Source organism: Geotrypetes seraphini, chromosome 11, assembly GCF_902459505.1.
Source record: "Geotrypetes seraphini chromosome 11, aGeoSer1.1, whole genome shotgun sequence".
NCBI lineage: Eukaryota > Metazoa > Chordata > Amphibia > Gymnophiona > Dermophiidae > Geotrypetes > Geotrypetes seraphini.
In genome coordinates this window covers 4,701,310-4,719,453 of record NC_047094.1, presented here as the reverse complement: position 1 = coordinate 4,719,453, position 18,144 = coordinate 4,701,310, and the positions used below count along the sequence as shown (strand labels likewise).

The following is an 18,144-nucleotide window of genomic DNA, read 5'->3' as shown; positions in this document are numbered from 1 at the left end:
GCCTTTTTTAAACCCTGCTAAGCTGATTTCACCACATTCTCCGACAAATTCCAGAGGCATGGGCATAGTTTCCACGTCAACCAGGAAGTATTACATTAAAATACATTTCTAGACTGTAATACCTTCTAGATTGATGTGGTTTACATCACAGTGAAATACCATTTTCCTTACTTAAGATTTTACGCTCACTTGGGGGTCCAAGAAGAGTGACAAAGCTCTGAAACTGCTGGAGATTCTCAGTGTTGCTTTGTTATCTGGAAGTGGCAAATGAGCTTCAACTGTCAGATCAGCTCTTTGTGCTAGTGGGTACCAGCCGGATTCAAAAGCAACCAGTTCTTCAGCTTACATCGGCAGCAGAAAGCAATTGCCAGTAGCTATAAAGGCCCATTCCACTAGCTTCCTTCTGGGTACAGTCCAGAGCAGTTTCCCCCTGGAGATATTTGTAGAGCAGCCACATGGTCTTCCCACTATACTTTCACCAAGTTTTGTGGGGTAGAGGTAGCGACCAATTTGGATACTTTCAGCAGGCTCATCTATCCCGCCCTAGATCCTAGGGGACTGTTTTGATATGTCCCAAATGTTTAAGAATGATGTGCCTATGAAAGATTAGGTACTTACCTTAATAATCTTCTTTATAGTAAACTAGTCTTATAGCCCGTTACATTAACAGGTGCCAGAATATATGTGTGTGTGTCTGTCTTTATTTCTTTCTCTCTCTCTCGCCTTAGCCGCTTTCTGTATTTTTTGTCTTAATTGCCTGCTCCCCCTGTCCATTTTCCCTTCTTTTTACCTCCTGTGTCCACCACCACCCCTTCTCTGCTCCCCTTATCCAGCAGCAGCCCTTCTCCCTTTGCTTTACCTCCCCCCTATCCATCATCACCTCTTTCCTGTTTCCCCTGTCCAGCAGTAGGCCTCTGTTCCTTTTTCTTCCCCCCTGTCCATCAACACATCTTTCCTGCTCCCCCTATCCAGCAGTACGCCTCCCTTCCTTTTTCTGCCCCCCGTCCATCATCACCTCTTCCCCTGTCCATCCCTGCTCCCCCTGTCCAGCAATACGCCTCCCTTCCTTTTTCTGCCCCCCCCTTTCGTCAGCACCTCTCCCCCTGTCCAGCAGCACCCCTTACCTCCTTTCGCATCTGCCGCCAGCCGCCTCACCTCAAAGCCCTCCTCCCGGCAGCCGCCGCTCCGCACCGCCTTTCATGCGCCTTAGCGCGCATGCGCACTCTGCCGACCACAGCCCGACAGATCAGGGAACACAGGGGTAAGAGTGCATGCGCGCTTTGCATTTTATTATATTAGGTACATAATTCTGGAAGCCCATCCTGGCAGATGTACATTAGTCTGCTTGCTCTCAGACATGTATGTTCATATTATCAGATGCTTTGTTTCTGTTCTCGGTCCAGTAGACTCAAGGATAGGGGGATCCACTACTATTATGAAGAGACCATGGAGCATCTTTTAGAACAGGTTAGTGCAGGTTGTACTCAGGTAGGTGACCTGTTCATTTCACCACATTACAGGTAAATGTTTCATGATTATTTTGTGTTATATGAGCAGAACAGATCTGTTTCCCGAGGAGCATTCCATACCCCTCCCTGTTTTCTCCTCTAGGGCTGACTGTATGCTTTGATACGAATTGAGGACTTACAGGACAGCCCAGAGGACTGGGAGATGGAGCAAAAAAATGTAAATGAGGCTCTCTACACAGGATCTCGAAATCAGAAATACACAAGTGTTCCAGAATGACATGCCTATTTTCTAGAAAGAAAATATCTAATCTTTCCTTACCAGATAACCAATTTTACTTTTTAAGGTACTGAAGGGCAAGTACCTTACTAAATCTAAATGTTCAGGATGTACAAACAGCCAAGCATGTCTGTAAGTCAAGGCATCTATATCAGTGTTCTTCAACCTTTTGACACTTATGGACCGGCAGAAATAAAATAATTATTTTGTGGACTGGCACCGGTCCGAGGACCAGCAGTTGAAGAACAGTGGGCTAAGTTGTGCCCATTTCCACCCAATCTCTGCCCCAGACCTGCCCCCATAAGAGTACTAATTGTAACACCATTTTTTCCATTAATTTTTCATATATATAAACCATAGTAACTATAGTAGATGACGGCAGATAAAGACCCGAATGGTCCATCCAGTCTGCCCAACCCGATTCAATTTAAATTTTTACATTTTTTCTTCTTAGCTATTTCTGGGCAAGAATCCAAAGCTTTACCCGTACTGTGCTTGGGTTCCAACTGCCGAAATCTCCGCCAAGACCCACTCCAGACCATCCACACCCTTCCAGCCACCAAAGCCCTCCCCAGCCCACCCTCCACCAAACGGCCACACACAGACACAGACCACGCAAGTCTGCCCAGCACTGGCCTTAGTTCAATATTTAATATTATTTTCTGATTCTAAATCCTCTGTGTTCATCCCACGCTTCTTTGAACTCAGTCACAGTTTTCCTCTCCACCACCTCTCTCGGGAGCGCATTCCAGGCAGCCACCACCCTCTCCGTAAAGTAGGATTCCACAATATAATCATATTAAGAACACATAATGGTTAACCACAAAATTAAAATACACAAAGCACACTGTATGCTTTTCAACATTCATTCCTACCAGAAAACAGATAACCCCATGCAAATGCAGGACCAAAACCTAAAAGTACTAATATTTACAAATAAACCCCAAGATGCAAGACTGTGCAAGCAGTACAACCCCAGAGGAAAAGAAACAAATGCATTTCTTCCTGAACAGACAGCAGATGTAAATCAATCGCTAAATAAAAAAACATAAAAGCATTCCCCCCTACCGCTGTTGTCTCTCTCCCTCCATGCTGTGCTTTGCCTTCTGGCCTGCCCCCCCCCCGGTGTTATCTTTGGGCTGGTCCATGGTGTGATCAACGCAGCATCTTTGGGCTGGCTCCCTGAGTGCTGCATTGCACAAAGCTGTGGGCAGCGGCTCTTTGCACGCGTCCTGCGCCTCATCTGGAAGCCTTCCCTCTGATGTTGTGACGTCAGAGAGAAGGCTTCAGATTCAGATGCAGGATGCGCGTTGGAGCCTTTTCCCACAGCTTTGTGCAGTGCAGCACTCAGGAAGCTGGCCCGAAGACACCACGTTGATCGCACCATGGACTGGAAGCTGCAGAACACTGTCTTGGGCCCGATAGAGGTGCCGGCCCTATGGACTGGCAGAAAATTTCTGCGCACCGGCGGTCAAAGAACACTGATCTGTATGACATGCTGTTTTAAGCAAATTTCAGGAATAAAGTTACCCCTTTAAAGTTGATAAGGCATCATTTTCCAGAGATAAAGCAGGAGTATCTGCTAGCTTAGTTCACCTTGCAAAGAATAATTACGGGACAATTGGTTTGTACAGTAGTCTGGAAGTCTGATGGGTAGAACATTGTGTTAAAGTGACTATGGTATGATACACTTATTGTCCAGTAACCAAGCAAGACAGCACAGCATATATTTATACAATAGAAAATAACCCACATCACCAAGCCATGGCATATCCTGTTTTATTCAGGCTCCCAGAGTGGCTGCACATATAAAGTGACAGAAATATAGAGCCATCTTCTCTTGCTGACAATTATCTTCAAACCCAAACAGCAACACCAAGTTTGAGTCGCTTCTTAATCAGGAGAAAAATGGCAGTGCTACAGCCAAGACTCTCACTGCAAAAAGCAGATCAAATCTCCAACAGCCATCCACATGGAGGCAGGTAAGTAGCAGGTTAAGGGAGGACTGAGAAGTAGAGAGGCCAAGTGCAGCCTATTTTATTTGCACCACACTGCTCGTGTGGGTTGGAGAAGGCAAAGGTAGGTGGGATGGGTGAAAAGGCTAAAAAATAAACCAAAAAAACCACCCCAAAACAAACGCCTGAATGGCCGAGAAAATCAAATTGAAAAATGTTTCCCTGAATGGGCCAGCACTAGCCCCTGGCTGGAAAAGGGGTTGAGAGGAGATGCTGAATGGAAGGATGGTCCTCTGCTCACACAGAAGTCTTTGCTTTCATCTAGGTGGTCCCATTCATTCTGCATGCAACACATACTATAAGTAAATCAGTTCCTTCGATCTTGCCTTGAGCTTAGCTTCCAGACTCTACCACCTATCTTGTCCAATCTAATATCTGCACTTGGCCTCTCATCTAGATAAGGTGCAGGTTATGAACTCTTATTTTGTACCAATGTTTCCAAAGAGAAAGTTAGTCACTGCAGCTGTAGACAACTGCTGTCAGCTAGGGGCAATTGCATGGCCACTCCAACATACTTGGCGGATGGCACCCATTCACATGAAAACTTCAGTCTGCGTTTCCCCCTGTAATACTTTTGTCTCAACCAGACCTAACTTTAAGTTTATATTGTTGGAGAATATGCGATCAAGAATACTGAAGCCAAAAACTTCTGCCATTGTGCTGGGGGCTAGTTACCCACCACTGATCCACTGCAAGGTATGCATTTCACTTTCAAAGTAAGAGGATCTGTTTGTACTTTTCTTCAAACTCAAATCTGAAGTGGCTGTGGAGCAACATCCTCTGGTTGATGTTTTCAAATCCATCAGCAAACAGGAGCACTGATAAAACTAAATAGCCCTAAAAGCTCCCAGTCTCTCTTCTAGAGAGATACTTAAGAATTATTGGTTACGATCCTACAATTTCCAGCTGGTGCAGTGAAGATGCAGCCTGCTTCCTTGGAAGAAGATCCTATGCAAGACGACTAGACTTTGAACAGCCTAAACATTTCAAGCATGCTGGAGAAATTCCTTGCAGCTATAGTTACCCTTCTGTTCCCTTTTGTGCTAGAGCCACTGCACCCTCGCACCATTTTTTTTCAGTACAGCTGGGCTATTTCTGAGACAAGATTTGCATATTTTCAGATTGTTATGCAGCAAGAGGAACTGGTGTAGAACCTCACTTGTAATTGTCTAAATATTTCATTTAAAAATATACTTTATGGGACCAGAAGCAGCTAAGCCATTTTCTAAATACGAGAGCCTCTCGTAATGTGGTGGAGGAAAGTGGCTTTCTAATAATAATATTAATTCTTTTTTTTTTTTTTATATAGTGCTACAAACATACATTTTCTTGTAATTTTGGGGATTTACTGTGTTTAAACTAAGATGGTTTGTTTGTCTTTACCTTTTAAATGCTTCTTTTTCATTGACATGGACCCTAGAGGGCTTTAGAGGAAGTAGGATTACCTGTTCTTTTATTGCGATAATATATATATATATTTTTTTCTTATTTATACTCCATTTTCCTGTCTGTCATGCTGTAAACTTTGTTCTAGTTCAAGTACAACTTTACTATAGTTTTCAAGTCTGAAGCACCCAAAGGCAACTGGCCCTGTTCTACTCAATTAGTTCCCTCAGAGGTAGACTCAAAATGCTCTGTGACTAGTGCTAACAGTTGTATCTATTAAGATACATTTATTCGCCAACTGCCTCCCTGCCCTCCAAATCAAAAAAATTGCTGTCACAGCCACTGAATGGCCAGCTCCTACCAACCTCGTGTGACACCAGACATTTTAGACTCCTTTCACTCCTGTCTGCTTTTTAGGTTACAACACAGACCCTCCCTTTCCAACATACTGCAAAGACTCTCTCAAGGGGGCCGTCTACGTCTCTTTCTTCCTTACCTTCCCCTAATTTCTTTCCTGGTAAGAGAGCAGCTTGTAGACGTGAGCTGGTGCTGCTGGTTTAACTAATAATCCTACGGATTGCCTGCAAGGAAGGAAACTCATCATCTTCCACATGCAGGGTCTTGTGAGCTGTAGCATCCTTCTGGGCCACTACTTGTTTGCAGGTGGGGCATATCAAGAAGTCCAATTCAGGAGGAGTGGAATTGGTCTGCCACACGTTCTTGTTCTTTTTCAGTTGATTGGAGCTTTGCTTCTCCTCGATTCGGAAGTTATTGTGAGCAGACAACAACTCCTGCTGCTTGGCAGTGTCCGGTAACAGTACCAGTAATTCATTAAAGATTTTCTTGAAGTTCTCTCCAAGCAGATCACGGCAATTTCTGTAATACTCAGCAGCAGAAATCAGGCCCTTATATAAAAGAGAAAACAACTGTTAGAAATAAATGATTCCGAGACTGTGGTTGCAGTATTGTTGAAATTCTCTCTTATAACAGAACTAGCTGCATGAACACAAAAAGATGTGCCAGAACAATTATGCCCAATGGTTCTCCGATGACAGCATGGTCTTTATTACCTGGCAGGCAACCTTAGGGTTTCATATGCAGCCTCATTTCCTCACACACACACATACATTTGCACGGTTAGGGATACCAATCTACTCACTTGTCTGAATTTCCCAGAGTAGGTTTTAAATTCATTAAATCTGGATTCATCACTTTGCAGAAAGTCCTTTATGGATTGTATCAGATGAATATTCCTTTGCTGGAAGTTTTCAGGTACAAGGTAAGATCCCATGGAGGTTGAGGGTCTATTGAAGAGAATCACAGAATTAAGTTTAATCATACTGCAGAAAGTTGTATATTTTCCCTAAATATCTTTAGGCCCAGCTCTGTGAGGATGCACAAAGCTTAATTCACATCATATTGCTTTGGAAGATCTTCTATGCACTAAAATCGGTCCTAAGTAAAAAGAATACACCCATGCAGTGAAAGTTAGCACAAGAAGAACTCATTAAAAGGTGTCTGAGCCAATCAGGGTCTTGGGCCCCTCCCGTGCATCACATGATGCACCAAGGAGGAAAGGCCCACCATTTTGGATCAGTGGGCCTTGGAGCTGGAAGGACCGTGCTTACCTCCAGCTTCCAACCTCTGAAAAAGAGAATTGGGGAGGGAAGGGGTTGGGGGGGAGCATCAAGTGATAAGAAGGAGTGGGCATCCCTCCTGCCTTTTTTATGGGGGAGTAGGGGATGATTTGGGAGGGGCATCAAGTGATAGGAAGGAGTGGGCATCCCTCCTGCCTTTTTTTTGGGGGGGGGGGATAGGGGATGGTTTTGGAGGGGCATCCCTCCTGCCTATTTTCTCTCATGGGGAAAGGAGTGGGCATCATTCCTGCCAATTTTCTCTCGCACGAAGGGGGAGGGGGTGTCGGCATGTCAGAAGGGAAGTGGCATCTCTCCTGCTGATTTTCTCTTGGGGGAAGGGAAGGAGTTGCCATGAGGGAAGTGGCATCTCTCCTGCCAATTTTCTCTTGGGGGAAGGGAGGGAGTTGCCATGAGGGAAGTGGCATCTCTCCTGCCAATTTTCTCTTGGGGGAAGGGAGGGAGTTGCCATGAGGGAAGTGGCATCCCTCCTGCCGATTTTTGCAGGTGGGTGTGGGGGGGTCAGTCCCGGTTTGTTGTGGAGACATTGGGGAGGGTTGTCTTTTTTTTTATGGGGCAGATATTGTGCATGTATAACACATGCACAGCATTTGTGCCCATTAAAAAAGTGCCTGAAAGACAGGTAAGCAACTGGTCTTGACCAGTCGTTTTTTTAGAAGATTTGACAGAATTTAATCAAAAGACATTAGATGCAATAGCACCTTTAAAACCTCGCTTAATCAAACATCAACCTGAAAACAAATGGTTTGATGAAGAACTCTTATTGCTCAAAAAGGAATTAAGAAAATTAGAGAAAAATCTGGTTAAGAACAGGAAAGGACGGAGATAAGGTAAACTGGCAAAATAAATTAAAGCAATATAAAACATCTATCACAGATAAACGAGCTAAATATTATTCAAATAAAATTGGATCAACAAACAATAATAATAGTAGAGAACTATTCAAATTAATAAATAATTTATTTGAAATAGAATCAAAAAAATGTTCTAAAAAGGAAAGTCCACCTACTGCAAATGATCTTGCAGGCTTTTTCAATAAGAAAATAAATAATCTTAGAGCAACTTTATTACCATCAAATGACCTCCCTTACATATTAAATGAACAACAGACAAGGCATAAGAGCAGATATGTTTTGGTCACATTTTGACCCACCTGACTGGAATTCTTTTTGCTCATTATTAGCTAAATATGCAAAAAAGAACTGTCGTCTGGACAATTGTCCTTTAAATATACTTAAAGCTGCCCCACATGCTTTCAAAGCCGACCTATTTAACTGGACAGCAAGCTTATTAAATAATGGTCAATTTCCAAAAGATTTAGATCATATTTTAATCACGCCTATATTGAAAAATAACAAAGAATCAATTAACTATCGACCTATAGCCAGTATTCCGTTATTTACAAAAGTTATGGAAGGGATGGTTAATTGCACCCTGGTGAAATATTTAGAGAAACACAATATTCTTCATGACTGCCAATCAGGGCATAGTACGTAAACGGTACTCGCTTCTTTGATGAACTATCTCCACTGTTTATTCAGTGAAGGCTCAAGTGCACTGATCGTTCAACTGGACCTAAGCAGCGCTTTTGATCACTAGATATTATTGGACTGTTTAGATTCAATAGGTATCTCAGGGAAAGTTTGGAACTGGTTTGAGGGCTTCTTAAGAACAAGACGCTATCAAGTATTTAGTGAAGAAAGTTATTCCTTTTCCTGGAGCAATTCTTGTGGGGTACCCCAGGGCTCCCCACTATCACCTGCTCTATTTAATATCTATCTAACCCCATTGGGAACATTGATGCATAGTTTGGGAGTCAAATTTTTCATCTATGCAGATGATATTACTATAATAATCCCACTTATGGCCTTTACAGGGGAGATAAAAAACCAAATTTCTTTAGTACTAACTTATATTGAACAATGGACAAAGAGGGCAAAACTAAAATTGAACCCAGAAAAATCAAAATTTTTTCTGGCAAGTCCTTCAGACAATATAAAAAAAAAAAGAATTACATCTGAATGGCCAAACCTTTTTAATATCCGATTCGGTAAAAATTTTAGGCGTTATATTGGACCACTATTTAACTTTGGAAGATTAAACAAATTCTCTAGTAAAAAAAATGTTACATAATCTTGTGGAAACTTCAGACGATAAGAAAATTTTTTGATAATACATCATTTATATTACTGGTGCAATCCTCCATTTTGTCCACACTGGATTATTGTAATATAATATATCTGGGATCTTATAAAAAGTTGCAAAAGAGATTGAGACTCATACAGAATACTGCGGTCCGCCTAATTTTCGGGCTGAAAAAGTATGACCACATTACGCCATCTTATAGAGAGTTGCATTGGTTGCCTTTTGAGGCTAGAACATTATTTACATTTGGTTGTACTTGTTTCAAAGTGTTGTTTGGCATGGCACCTGCCTACCTATCTCTATCCTTTGAATGTTATAAACCCAACAGAATTACCCGAGGGCAATATTTATTTGTTATTCCAACCCAACCTTGTCGATATAAGAGATTTTTTGATAAAATGCTCGGTTTTCAGGCAGGTAAAATGGACCAATGTTTAAGTACTACTATTTCCAACTCTTGTATGTCCTTTAGGAAATTACTAAAAACAGATCTATTCAATTTATAAACTGATGTTCCAGATCTTAAAGCCAGAAGGTTCTCAAGGTTTTTCACTGTATTTTAGCAAATTGTATCTTATTTTACTGTATAATTATAGAATTTTATAGCATAATTTTAGTATTTTTATTGTATAATTTTAGTACTATTTAGAGTACTGTATTTTTAATCATTGTTTGTATAAAGTTATTAACGTATGTAAACCGCCTAGAACTTTGTGGTAGGGTGGTATATAAATAAATTATTATTATTTTAATAGCTTTTTTTGTGCATTGCCAGTCGATGTTAGCATATCAGTCGCTTGGGTAGTTTGCAGGGGGTTTTAATATTAAATAGCTAATTTGCATGGTCAGATCAGAAAATGTACAATCGAGGGGGAAAAACATGCGGTGAGCCATTTTGTGCATCGGGTCGGCAAATGCAATCGTTGCTAAAGCAGTCGATTGCCAGCTTTAGTGCATCTAGTGCTAATTCCCTACTGCCCACCCAACTCAGGTCTAATCTCCGATTTACAGGCCTTGGACCCAATTAGGAGGCTTAAAGGGTAATTAGGTCAATAGAGGGAAACATTACAAACAATAAAAAAATAAAAACCTAATTTTCTAAGGACAAGCAGGCATAATAATCTCACAAGTGGGTGATGTCCACCTCCACCACTAACTCCAGACTCCGTCCCTTCTTTCTTGCTATGCCATATGCCTGGAACAGGCTGCCAGAGTCAATACGTCAAGCTCCATCTCTGACAAGTCTTCACATCCAAGCTAAAAGTCCACTTCTTTACTCTTAACTCCCACTCACTGTCAGAGACCTCTACCCATTTTATCATTCCTTCTACCAGAAAGTCCCCAACCCTGAGAAGTCCTGTCTGTCCAACTTAAGATTGTAAGCTCTTCCGAGCAGGGACCATCTTTTGAATATTAAATATACAGCACTGCGTATGCCTTTCAGCACTATAGAATAATGTTAGGAAATTCTTTTTCACGGAGAGGGTGGTAGATGCCTAGAATGCTCTCCCGAGAGAGGTAGTGGAGAGGAAAACTGATGGAATTCAAAAAAGCACATAGTATTAACACAGAGGATCTCTAATTAGAATATGAATGGGCAAATTTTCACAGTCTGAATCCCACAGAGGAGTGAGCTTCGACGGCAGCTCCAGTAGTTGGAACCTAAGGACAGCACCGGGTGGACTTCTAAGGTCTGTGGCCCAGAAATAAAAAAGAAAATTTTGAATTTTATTTATTAAAAAATTTATATACCGCATACAACTATCACATCCATAAAATCTTGTTTCCCTACGATTATCACATATAATAAAGACATGTCTAAACGTCATCATTAATCATCCCTGTTATAAACAGGGATAGAGCACAAATTCCATTAGATTGTAAGCCGCCCTGAAGGCAACCCCCTAGGTGTGGGATAGAAAATTTTTAATAAACTGGAAATTTAAATGGTCCATCCAGTCTGCCCTGTAATCGCACGCATTACAGTTTCATGATTAAATTAAAATGAAGGGCAAAGGAAATGAAGTACAACTTATAACAGAAAAAGTAGAAGTAAGCACATTAGCATTTTTCCTGTTTTGCATGATGCCAGCAGCGCTACCTAGTAATACCTTAATCAATAGACATCTTAAAAAAAAGATACGTTTTCAGATCCGTACTTATTTTTCATTGTTTTTTTCCTCATAATTTGTTGTTTTGATTGTGTTCCAGTATTTTACCCAAATTTTGTTCATTTTTAATCAATTTTTTGTTTTTTGGCCTTCAAGCCATGCCAAGTCCATTTTTCCTTCTGGGAATGTTGACCGTTTTTGGCATCCTAGTTACTCAACTTCCCCAAGCTATTGAACCCTTTGACCTAAGAGTTTGCCTTTTTCCCCTCAAAAAGGGTACCAAGTACCTTTAAAAAAATGTTATTGATGTAATCGAACCATTTCAGGCTTTGACCCACATAACTGGTGTGCCCAGTGTCTGGGTCCTGAATATTGGGACATTCACTGCAACCTCTGTCTCTGCATGCAAGAGAGGTCACTGAAAGCTCCAAAACTTCAATTTGAAAAACTTTTCAGTATTCACATCAACATCAAGCATGGCGGGGGACTTGGAATCCGACATCCAGCCTCCTGTGACTCAAGGATTGACATCGATGCCAAGTACATCGACACCACATGAGAGCGTTAGGCTCCTTACAGAGACTTGACGCTACTTCCTCTTCATCTATGCCTCACGTATCAAGAGATGTGGCATGTAAGAAAGCTAAGAAGTACAAACATTCTTTTCCTTCTAGACCACACTCCTTCCATCCAGCTGATGTCTCCTAGTAGGTGTACCTCGATATCGAGGTCTCCCAAGCACCGACATCCAGCAGAAGACTGCTTCCATGCCAATATTTCTTCTAGTACCATCTTTCCAGGAGGACATCCAGGCTTTCTGCAGATGCAGTCTTCACAGGCATTAACAGCTTCCATGCCTGCCTCATCCCAATCTGAGGATACATCAAAGTGTTAAGGACAAGGTCATGCACCATTATCAGCGGAGGAGTTATCTCCAGGGTCAGACCATCAATGAACTTTGATGCAAATTCAACACTCCCCTCAACACATACTCCCTGATTCACCTAGAAGTACTTCCATGAGTCTGACTCAGATATCTCCAACCATTCAGTCAAGGATTTGCCAGAATGCTCAGCAAAAGAATCCTAAGGTATACCTCTGATCCTTCTCTGTCTGAAAGTATATTTTTTACTGGCTTCGTAAAGGTAGATGAGTCAGGCTTTGCCCATCAAAATGGAAACAGCGAAACCTTGCTCTGAACTTTTTGAACTCCTTGACTTTGAGGTACCACCAAATGAATGTATTAAAGAATAGTCATGAAAGATACTTTATATAAGAATTGGGGGAATTACCTATCAGTCCAAGTAGCTCCTAAAAAGATAGACACAATGTAGAGAATTCGCATGTGTCCAGGCTTTGACAGAACTACACTTTGATATCATTCATTTGTTGTGAAATTTGTCCAGCTCTCGATCTTACGCTTCTGCTCCTTCAAGCAGAGAAGCCAGGACACTGGACTCTTTTGGCAAATGCATTTTCCAATCATCTATGATCATCAGTAGAACTATGGTCTACCAATTTTACAAGTCCGATTATTTTAAATCTTTCCTTAAAAACAACTGCCAGAGTTTGAGGAATTCCTCCCTCCAGACAAAGTTTCAACAATTATCTAGGAACTTGCTTGCTATGAAAAAGTATATGGCTAGAGGAACCTTTGATGTTTCTTCCTGAGCATCTGCAGTGGCAATTGGAATGTGCTGTTTAGCATGGCTTAGTTTCTGATCTGGAAACTTTGGTTCACGAACACCTTTCAAATGTTCCTTGTAAGGGAAATGACCTGTTTGGGGATAAAATTGAAGAGGTGGCAGATAAGATCAATATATAAACAGATACTATGACCACTTTATCTATATCACAAACCTCTCAATTCATCATGTAGAAGATATTATGCCTTGTTCAGAGAAGTTACTATATCACCAAACGGCGTTACAATCAGACATCTTAATCATCATCGAGACCAAGCTACTCAGCGCCCCCATGCAAGGCAACAAAGGACACAAGTCGCAACCTCAATCCCAATCCAAACAGAAGTCATCCTTTTGATTCCTTTCTAGAGTGCACTGCCAACATTTCCCTGCTTCTTCCTTCTAATCTTCCCATCAGAGGCAGATTACTTCTATCAATGTTGAACTCATCACAACAGATCAGTGAGTGCTTCAAGTCGTCATTCAAGGCTACACCTTACACTTGATTAGAAAACCTTCAAACCATCCACTGAAAGTCTCCGTTCAACTCCCTCCAGAACATAAGAATTGCCGCTGCTGGGTCAGACCAGTGGTCCATCGTGCCCAGCAGTCCGCTCACAAGGCAGCCCTTTGGTCAAAGACCAGTGCTCTAAATGAGTCCAGTCTCAACTGCATATGTTCCGGTTTAGCAGGAACTTGTCCAACTTTGTCTTGAATCCCTGGAGGGTGTTTTCCCCTATAACAGACTCTAGAAGAGCGTTCCAGTTTTCTACCACTCTCTGGGTGAAGCAGAACTTCCTTACATTTGTACGGAATCTATCCCCTTTTAACTTTAGAGAGTGCCCTCTCGTTCTCTCTGCCTTGGAGAAGGTGAACAACCTGTCTTTATCTGCTAAGTCCCTTCAGCATTTTGAATGTTCGATCATGTCCCCTCTCAGTCTCCTCTTTTCTAGGGGGAAGAGGCCCAGTTTCTCCAATCTCTCGCCAATAATTATCGGTTCTTCTTCAGCTAAATGCAATAGAACCTGTTCCTCTACAGGATAGGGGTCAAGAATTCTACTTGAAGTATTTCCTGACACCAAAAAAAGACTGGAGGCCGTCGGTCTATTCTAAACATCCGGGCCTAAACAAATGTTTGTTGAAGGAGAAGTTTCACATGGTCTCCCTGGGAACCCTGCAACCTCTTCTGAAAAAAGTATTGGCTTTTCTCTAGATCTCAAAGAGGCCTGCACTCAAATATCCATCCTATCTGCTCACAGAAAGTATCTTCACTTTCACATTGGATCTCCACATTTTCATCAATACAAAGTCTTGCCATTCGGACTGGCTTTGTTCCCTCATGTCTTAATGAAATGCCTAGTGGTAGTGGTGGCAGCCCTTCGCACATGGGGGTTTCATATATTTCCCTACTTAGATGACTTCATCACTGCAAACAGCTCAGCATGCCATCAACGCAGCAATTCATCTCCTGGAGCTTCTTAGGTTTGTCATCAACTACCAAATGTCACATCTGCACCCTTCTCAGATGCCGGACTCTCTTGGATACTACTCAGGTACAAGCTTTTCTACTGAAGCAGAGAGTAGACAATCTCATTCACCTGTGTCAGACAGTCTCCATCCTTTGATGCGATCCATACATCAGATATTATGCCTTCTCAAGTCACATGGCATCGACGGTACACATTACTCCATTAGCACATTTTCACCTCAGAGTTCCACAATGGACCCCAATGACCCAATAGGTCTCAAACCACAGTACATCTGTCTGCTCCGATTCAAGTCACCTCAGATCTTTGTCACTCTCTCCAATGGTGGATATTGGAAGAGGAACCAAACTACAGCTACATAATGCAAAGTTCCCCATTAGGAGTCAGCACCCAGGAAAAGGATTTGTGTGGCATTGCTGATAGCGGAGACCCGGTGGATATAATATACTTGGACTTCCAGAAGGCGTTCGACAAGGTTCCACATGCTAGGCTTCTGAGGAAACTACAAAGCCATGGGATTGAAGGGGATATACTAAGATGGAAAGGAAATTGGCTGGAGAACAGATTGCAGAGGGTAGGCATAAATGGGAAGTTCTCGGACTGGGAAAAGGTGACAAGCGGTGTGCCCCAGGGCTCGGTTCTTGGACCAATATTATTCAACATATTCATAAATGACCTGGAGGAGGAAACGACGAGTAATATAATCAAGTTCGCAGATGACACGAAACTATGTCGATCAGTTGGATCACAAAAGAACATTGAAGAACTCCAGAGAGATCTGAACCAGCTAGAGAAATGGGTGGAAAAGTGGCAGATGAAGTTTAATATAGACAAATGCAAAGTGATGCATCTGGGTACGAAAAACAAGGAACATGATTATAAAATGTTAGGTGTGACATTGGGCAAGAGCGAACAAGAAAGGGACCTGGAGGTACTGATAGACAGGATCCTGAAGCTATTGGCACAATGGGCAGCGGCAACAAAGAAAGCGAACAGGATGTTGGGCATGATAAAGAAGGGTATTATGAGTAGATCGGCAGACGTCATAATGCCGCTTTACAGAGCAATGGTCAGACCACACCTGGAGTACTGTATCCAACACTGGTCTCCTTACCTAAAGAAGGATATAACCCTGCTGGAGAGGGTGCAGAGGCGAGCCACAAAGCTAGTAGAGGTATGGGAAATTTGAGCTACAAAGAACGCCTCGGAAAACTAAGCTTGTTCACCCTTGGGAAGAGAAGACTGAGAGGGGTTATGATAGAGACTTTTAAAATACTAAAATGTTTCGACAAAATAGAGCAAGAAGAATCATTATTGACGTTGTCAAATGTGACTCGGACGAGAGGTCATAGACTGAAATTGAGGGGCGACAGGTCCAGGACAAATATCAGAAAGTTCTGTTTTACACAGCGAGTAGCTTGGAATGCTCTCCTGGAGGAGGTGGTGACGGAAACCTCCATTATGGGATTCAAGTGCAAGTTGGATGCACACCTCCTTGCAAATCACATTGAGGGATATGGGAAAATAAGGTCTTCATCAGGGAACACCTAGATTGGCCTCCGTGTGTGCGGGTAACCGGACTAGATGGACCAAAGGTCTGATTCGGTGAAGGCATTTCTTATGTTCTTATGATATGCTGAAATCCTCTATTCAGTTACAGCAGCAGCAACTAAAAAAAAAAAAAACAGAATGGTACGAAGAAGGAATGGAGAACAAAAAGCACAGTTACTTACCGTAACAGGTGTTATCCAGGGACAGCAGGCAGATATTCTTAACGCATGGGTGACATCACCGACGGAGCCCCGGTACGGACACTTTTAACTAGAAAGTTCTAGTTGGCCGCACCGCGCATGCGCGAGTGCCTTCCCGCCCGACGGAGGAGTGCGTGGTCCCCAGTTAAGATAAGCCAGCTAAGAAGCCAACCCGGGGAGGAGGGTGGGACGTAAGAATATCTGCCTGCTGTCCCTGGATAACACCTGTTACGGTAAGTAACTGTGCTTTATCCCAGGACAAGCAGGCAGCATATTCTTAACGCATGGGTGACCTCTAAGCGAACAGAGAGGGAGGAGGGATGGTTGGCCATTAGGAAAATAAATTATGTAACACAGATTGGCCGAAGTGTCCATCCCGTCTGGAGAAGGTATCCAGACAGTAGTGAACGTGTGAACTGAGGACCAAGTGGCAGCCTTGCAGATTTCCTCGATGGGCGTGGAACGGAGGAAAGCCACAGAAGCAGCCCTAGCTCTGACCCTGTGGGCCGTGACAGCACCTTCCAGTGAGAGACCGGCCCGAGCATAACAGAACGCAATGCAGGCAGCAAGCCAGTTGGAAAGCGTCCGTTTAGAGACAGGACGACCCAGACGGTTAGGGTCGAAGGACAGAAAGAGCTGAGGGGACGAGCGGTGAGCCCTGGTACGGTCAAGGTAGTAAGCGAGGGCACGCTTACAGTCCAGCGCGTGCAATGCCTGTTCCCCAGGATGAGAATGGGGCTTAGGGAAAAAGACAGGCAACACAATGGACTGGTTGAGGTGGAAGTCTGATACCACTTTGGGAAGGAATTTAGGATGGGTACGCAGAACCACCTTGTAATGGTGAAAAACAGTGAAAGGTGGATCGGCAACCAGTGCATGCAGCTCACTAACCCCTCCTGGCAGAGGTGATGGCAATGAGGAAAAGCACCTTCCACGTAAGAAATTTGAGCGAAGTTGTGGCAAGAGGCTCAAAGGGAGGTTTCATGAGGGCTGATAGAACCACATTCAGGTCCCAGACGACCGGAGGAGGCTTCAGAGGTGGTTTGACATTGAAGAGGCCTCTCATGAACCGGGAAACCAGGGGATGAGCCGTGAGAGGTTTTCCGAGGATAGGCTCATGAAACGCATTGATGGCACTGAGGTGGACTCTGATTGAGGTAGACTTGAGGCCAGCATCGGACAGAGAGAGCAAATAGTCCAGTACAGTTTCCACCGCCAATGAGGTGGGATCGTGGTGATGTAGTAGACACCAAGAGGAGAACCGGGTCCACTTCTGATGGTAACATTGGAGGGTGGCTGGTTTCCTGGAGGCATTCAAAATACGACGGACAGGCTGAGACAGATTGTTTGGAGAGGTCAGGCCGAGAGAAACCAAGCTGTCAAGTGGAGCGAGGACAGATTGGGATACAGTAGAGACTGATGCTGCTGTGTAAGTAGAGTAGGAAACACAGGGAGAGGAATGGGATCCCTGGAGCTGAGCTGGAGCAGGATAGTAACATAGTAGATGACGGCAGATATGGCTCCTCTTATCTGGAATACCCTCCCCCTATATATCAGAAACATTAAAGACCTCAATTTATTTAAAACTAATCTAAAAACTTACCTCTTCAAATCCTCATTTAATCTTTAGAACAACTTTTTGGAGTACTTGTAAACAATCAATACTTTCACACACATCCTCCCCAACCCACTCGTTTGTTCCTACCCACATCATACCCCTTTCTTCCCTCGAGGAAACTACAATTTGTAACTATTATCCCTTAATGTTCTTTCCTAATGTTTCACAGTTCGTCTGTATTGTCAATCTGTCGTAGCACCTTGAAAATTGTTAATGTAAAATAACTTGTTTTATTGTTCTATACTATAATTCTTTTATTATGTAATTCGCTTAGATTTAATAGGCGAACCATCAAATTTTAATAAACTTGAAACTTGATAAAGACCCAAATGGTCCATCCAGTCTGCCCAACCTGATTCAATTTAAATTTTTTTTTTTTTTTCTTTTCAGCTATTTCTGGGCGAGAATCCAAAGCTTTACCCGGTACTGTGCTTGGGTTCCAACTGCCGAAATCTCTGTTAAGACTTACTCCAGCCCATCTACACCCTCCCAGCCATTGAAGCCCTCCCCTGCCCATCCTCCTCCAAACGGCCATACACAGACAC

At 42.9% G+C, this 18,144-nt stretch overlaps 1 protein-coding gene across 1 annotated transcript in view; it reads right to left on the bottom strand.

Annotated features, from left to right (window-relative positions):
- Positions 1-3,508: 3,508 nt before the first annotated feature.
- The window catches only part of ZNF598 (zinc finger protein 598, E3 ubiquitin ligase), a 50,029-nt gene continuing 35,393 nt past the window's right edge, over positions 3,509-18,144 (bottom strand). Inside the window, exons 11-12 of the mRNA XM_033914468.1 lie at positions 6,307-6,451; positions 3,509-6,052 (exon numbers count right to left, since the gene is read on the bottom strand). Of these exons, the coding sequence (XP_033770359.1) occupies positions 5,705-6,052; positions 6,307-6,451 (493 nt within the window). The 3' untranslated portion in view covers positions 3,509-5,704. The remainder of the gene's footprint in view (positions 6,053-6,306; positions 6,452-18,144) is intronic.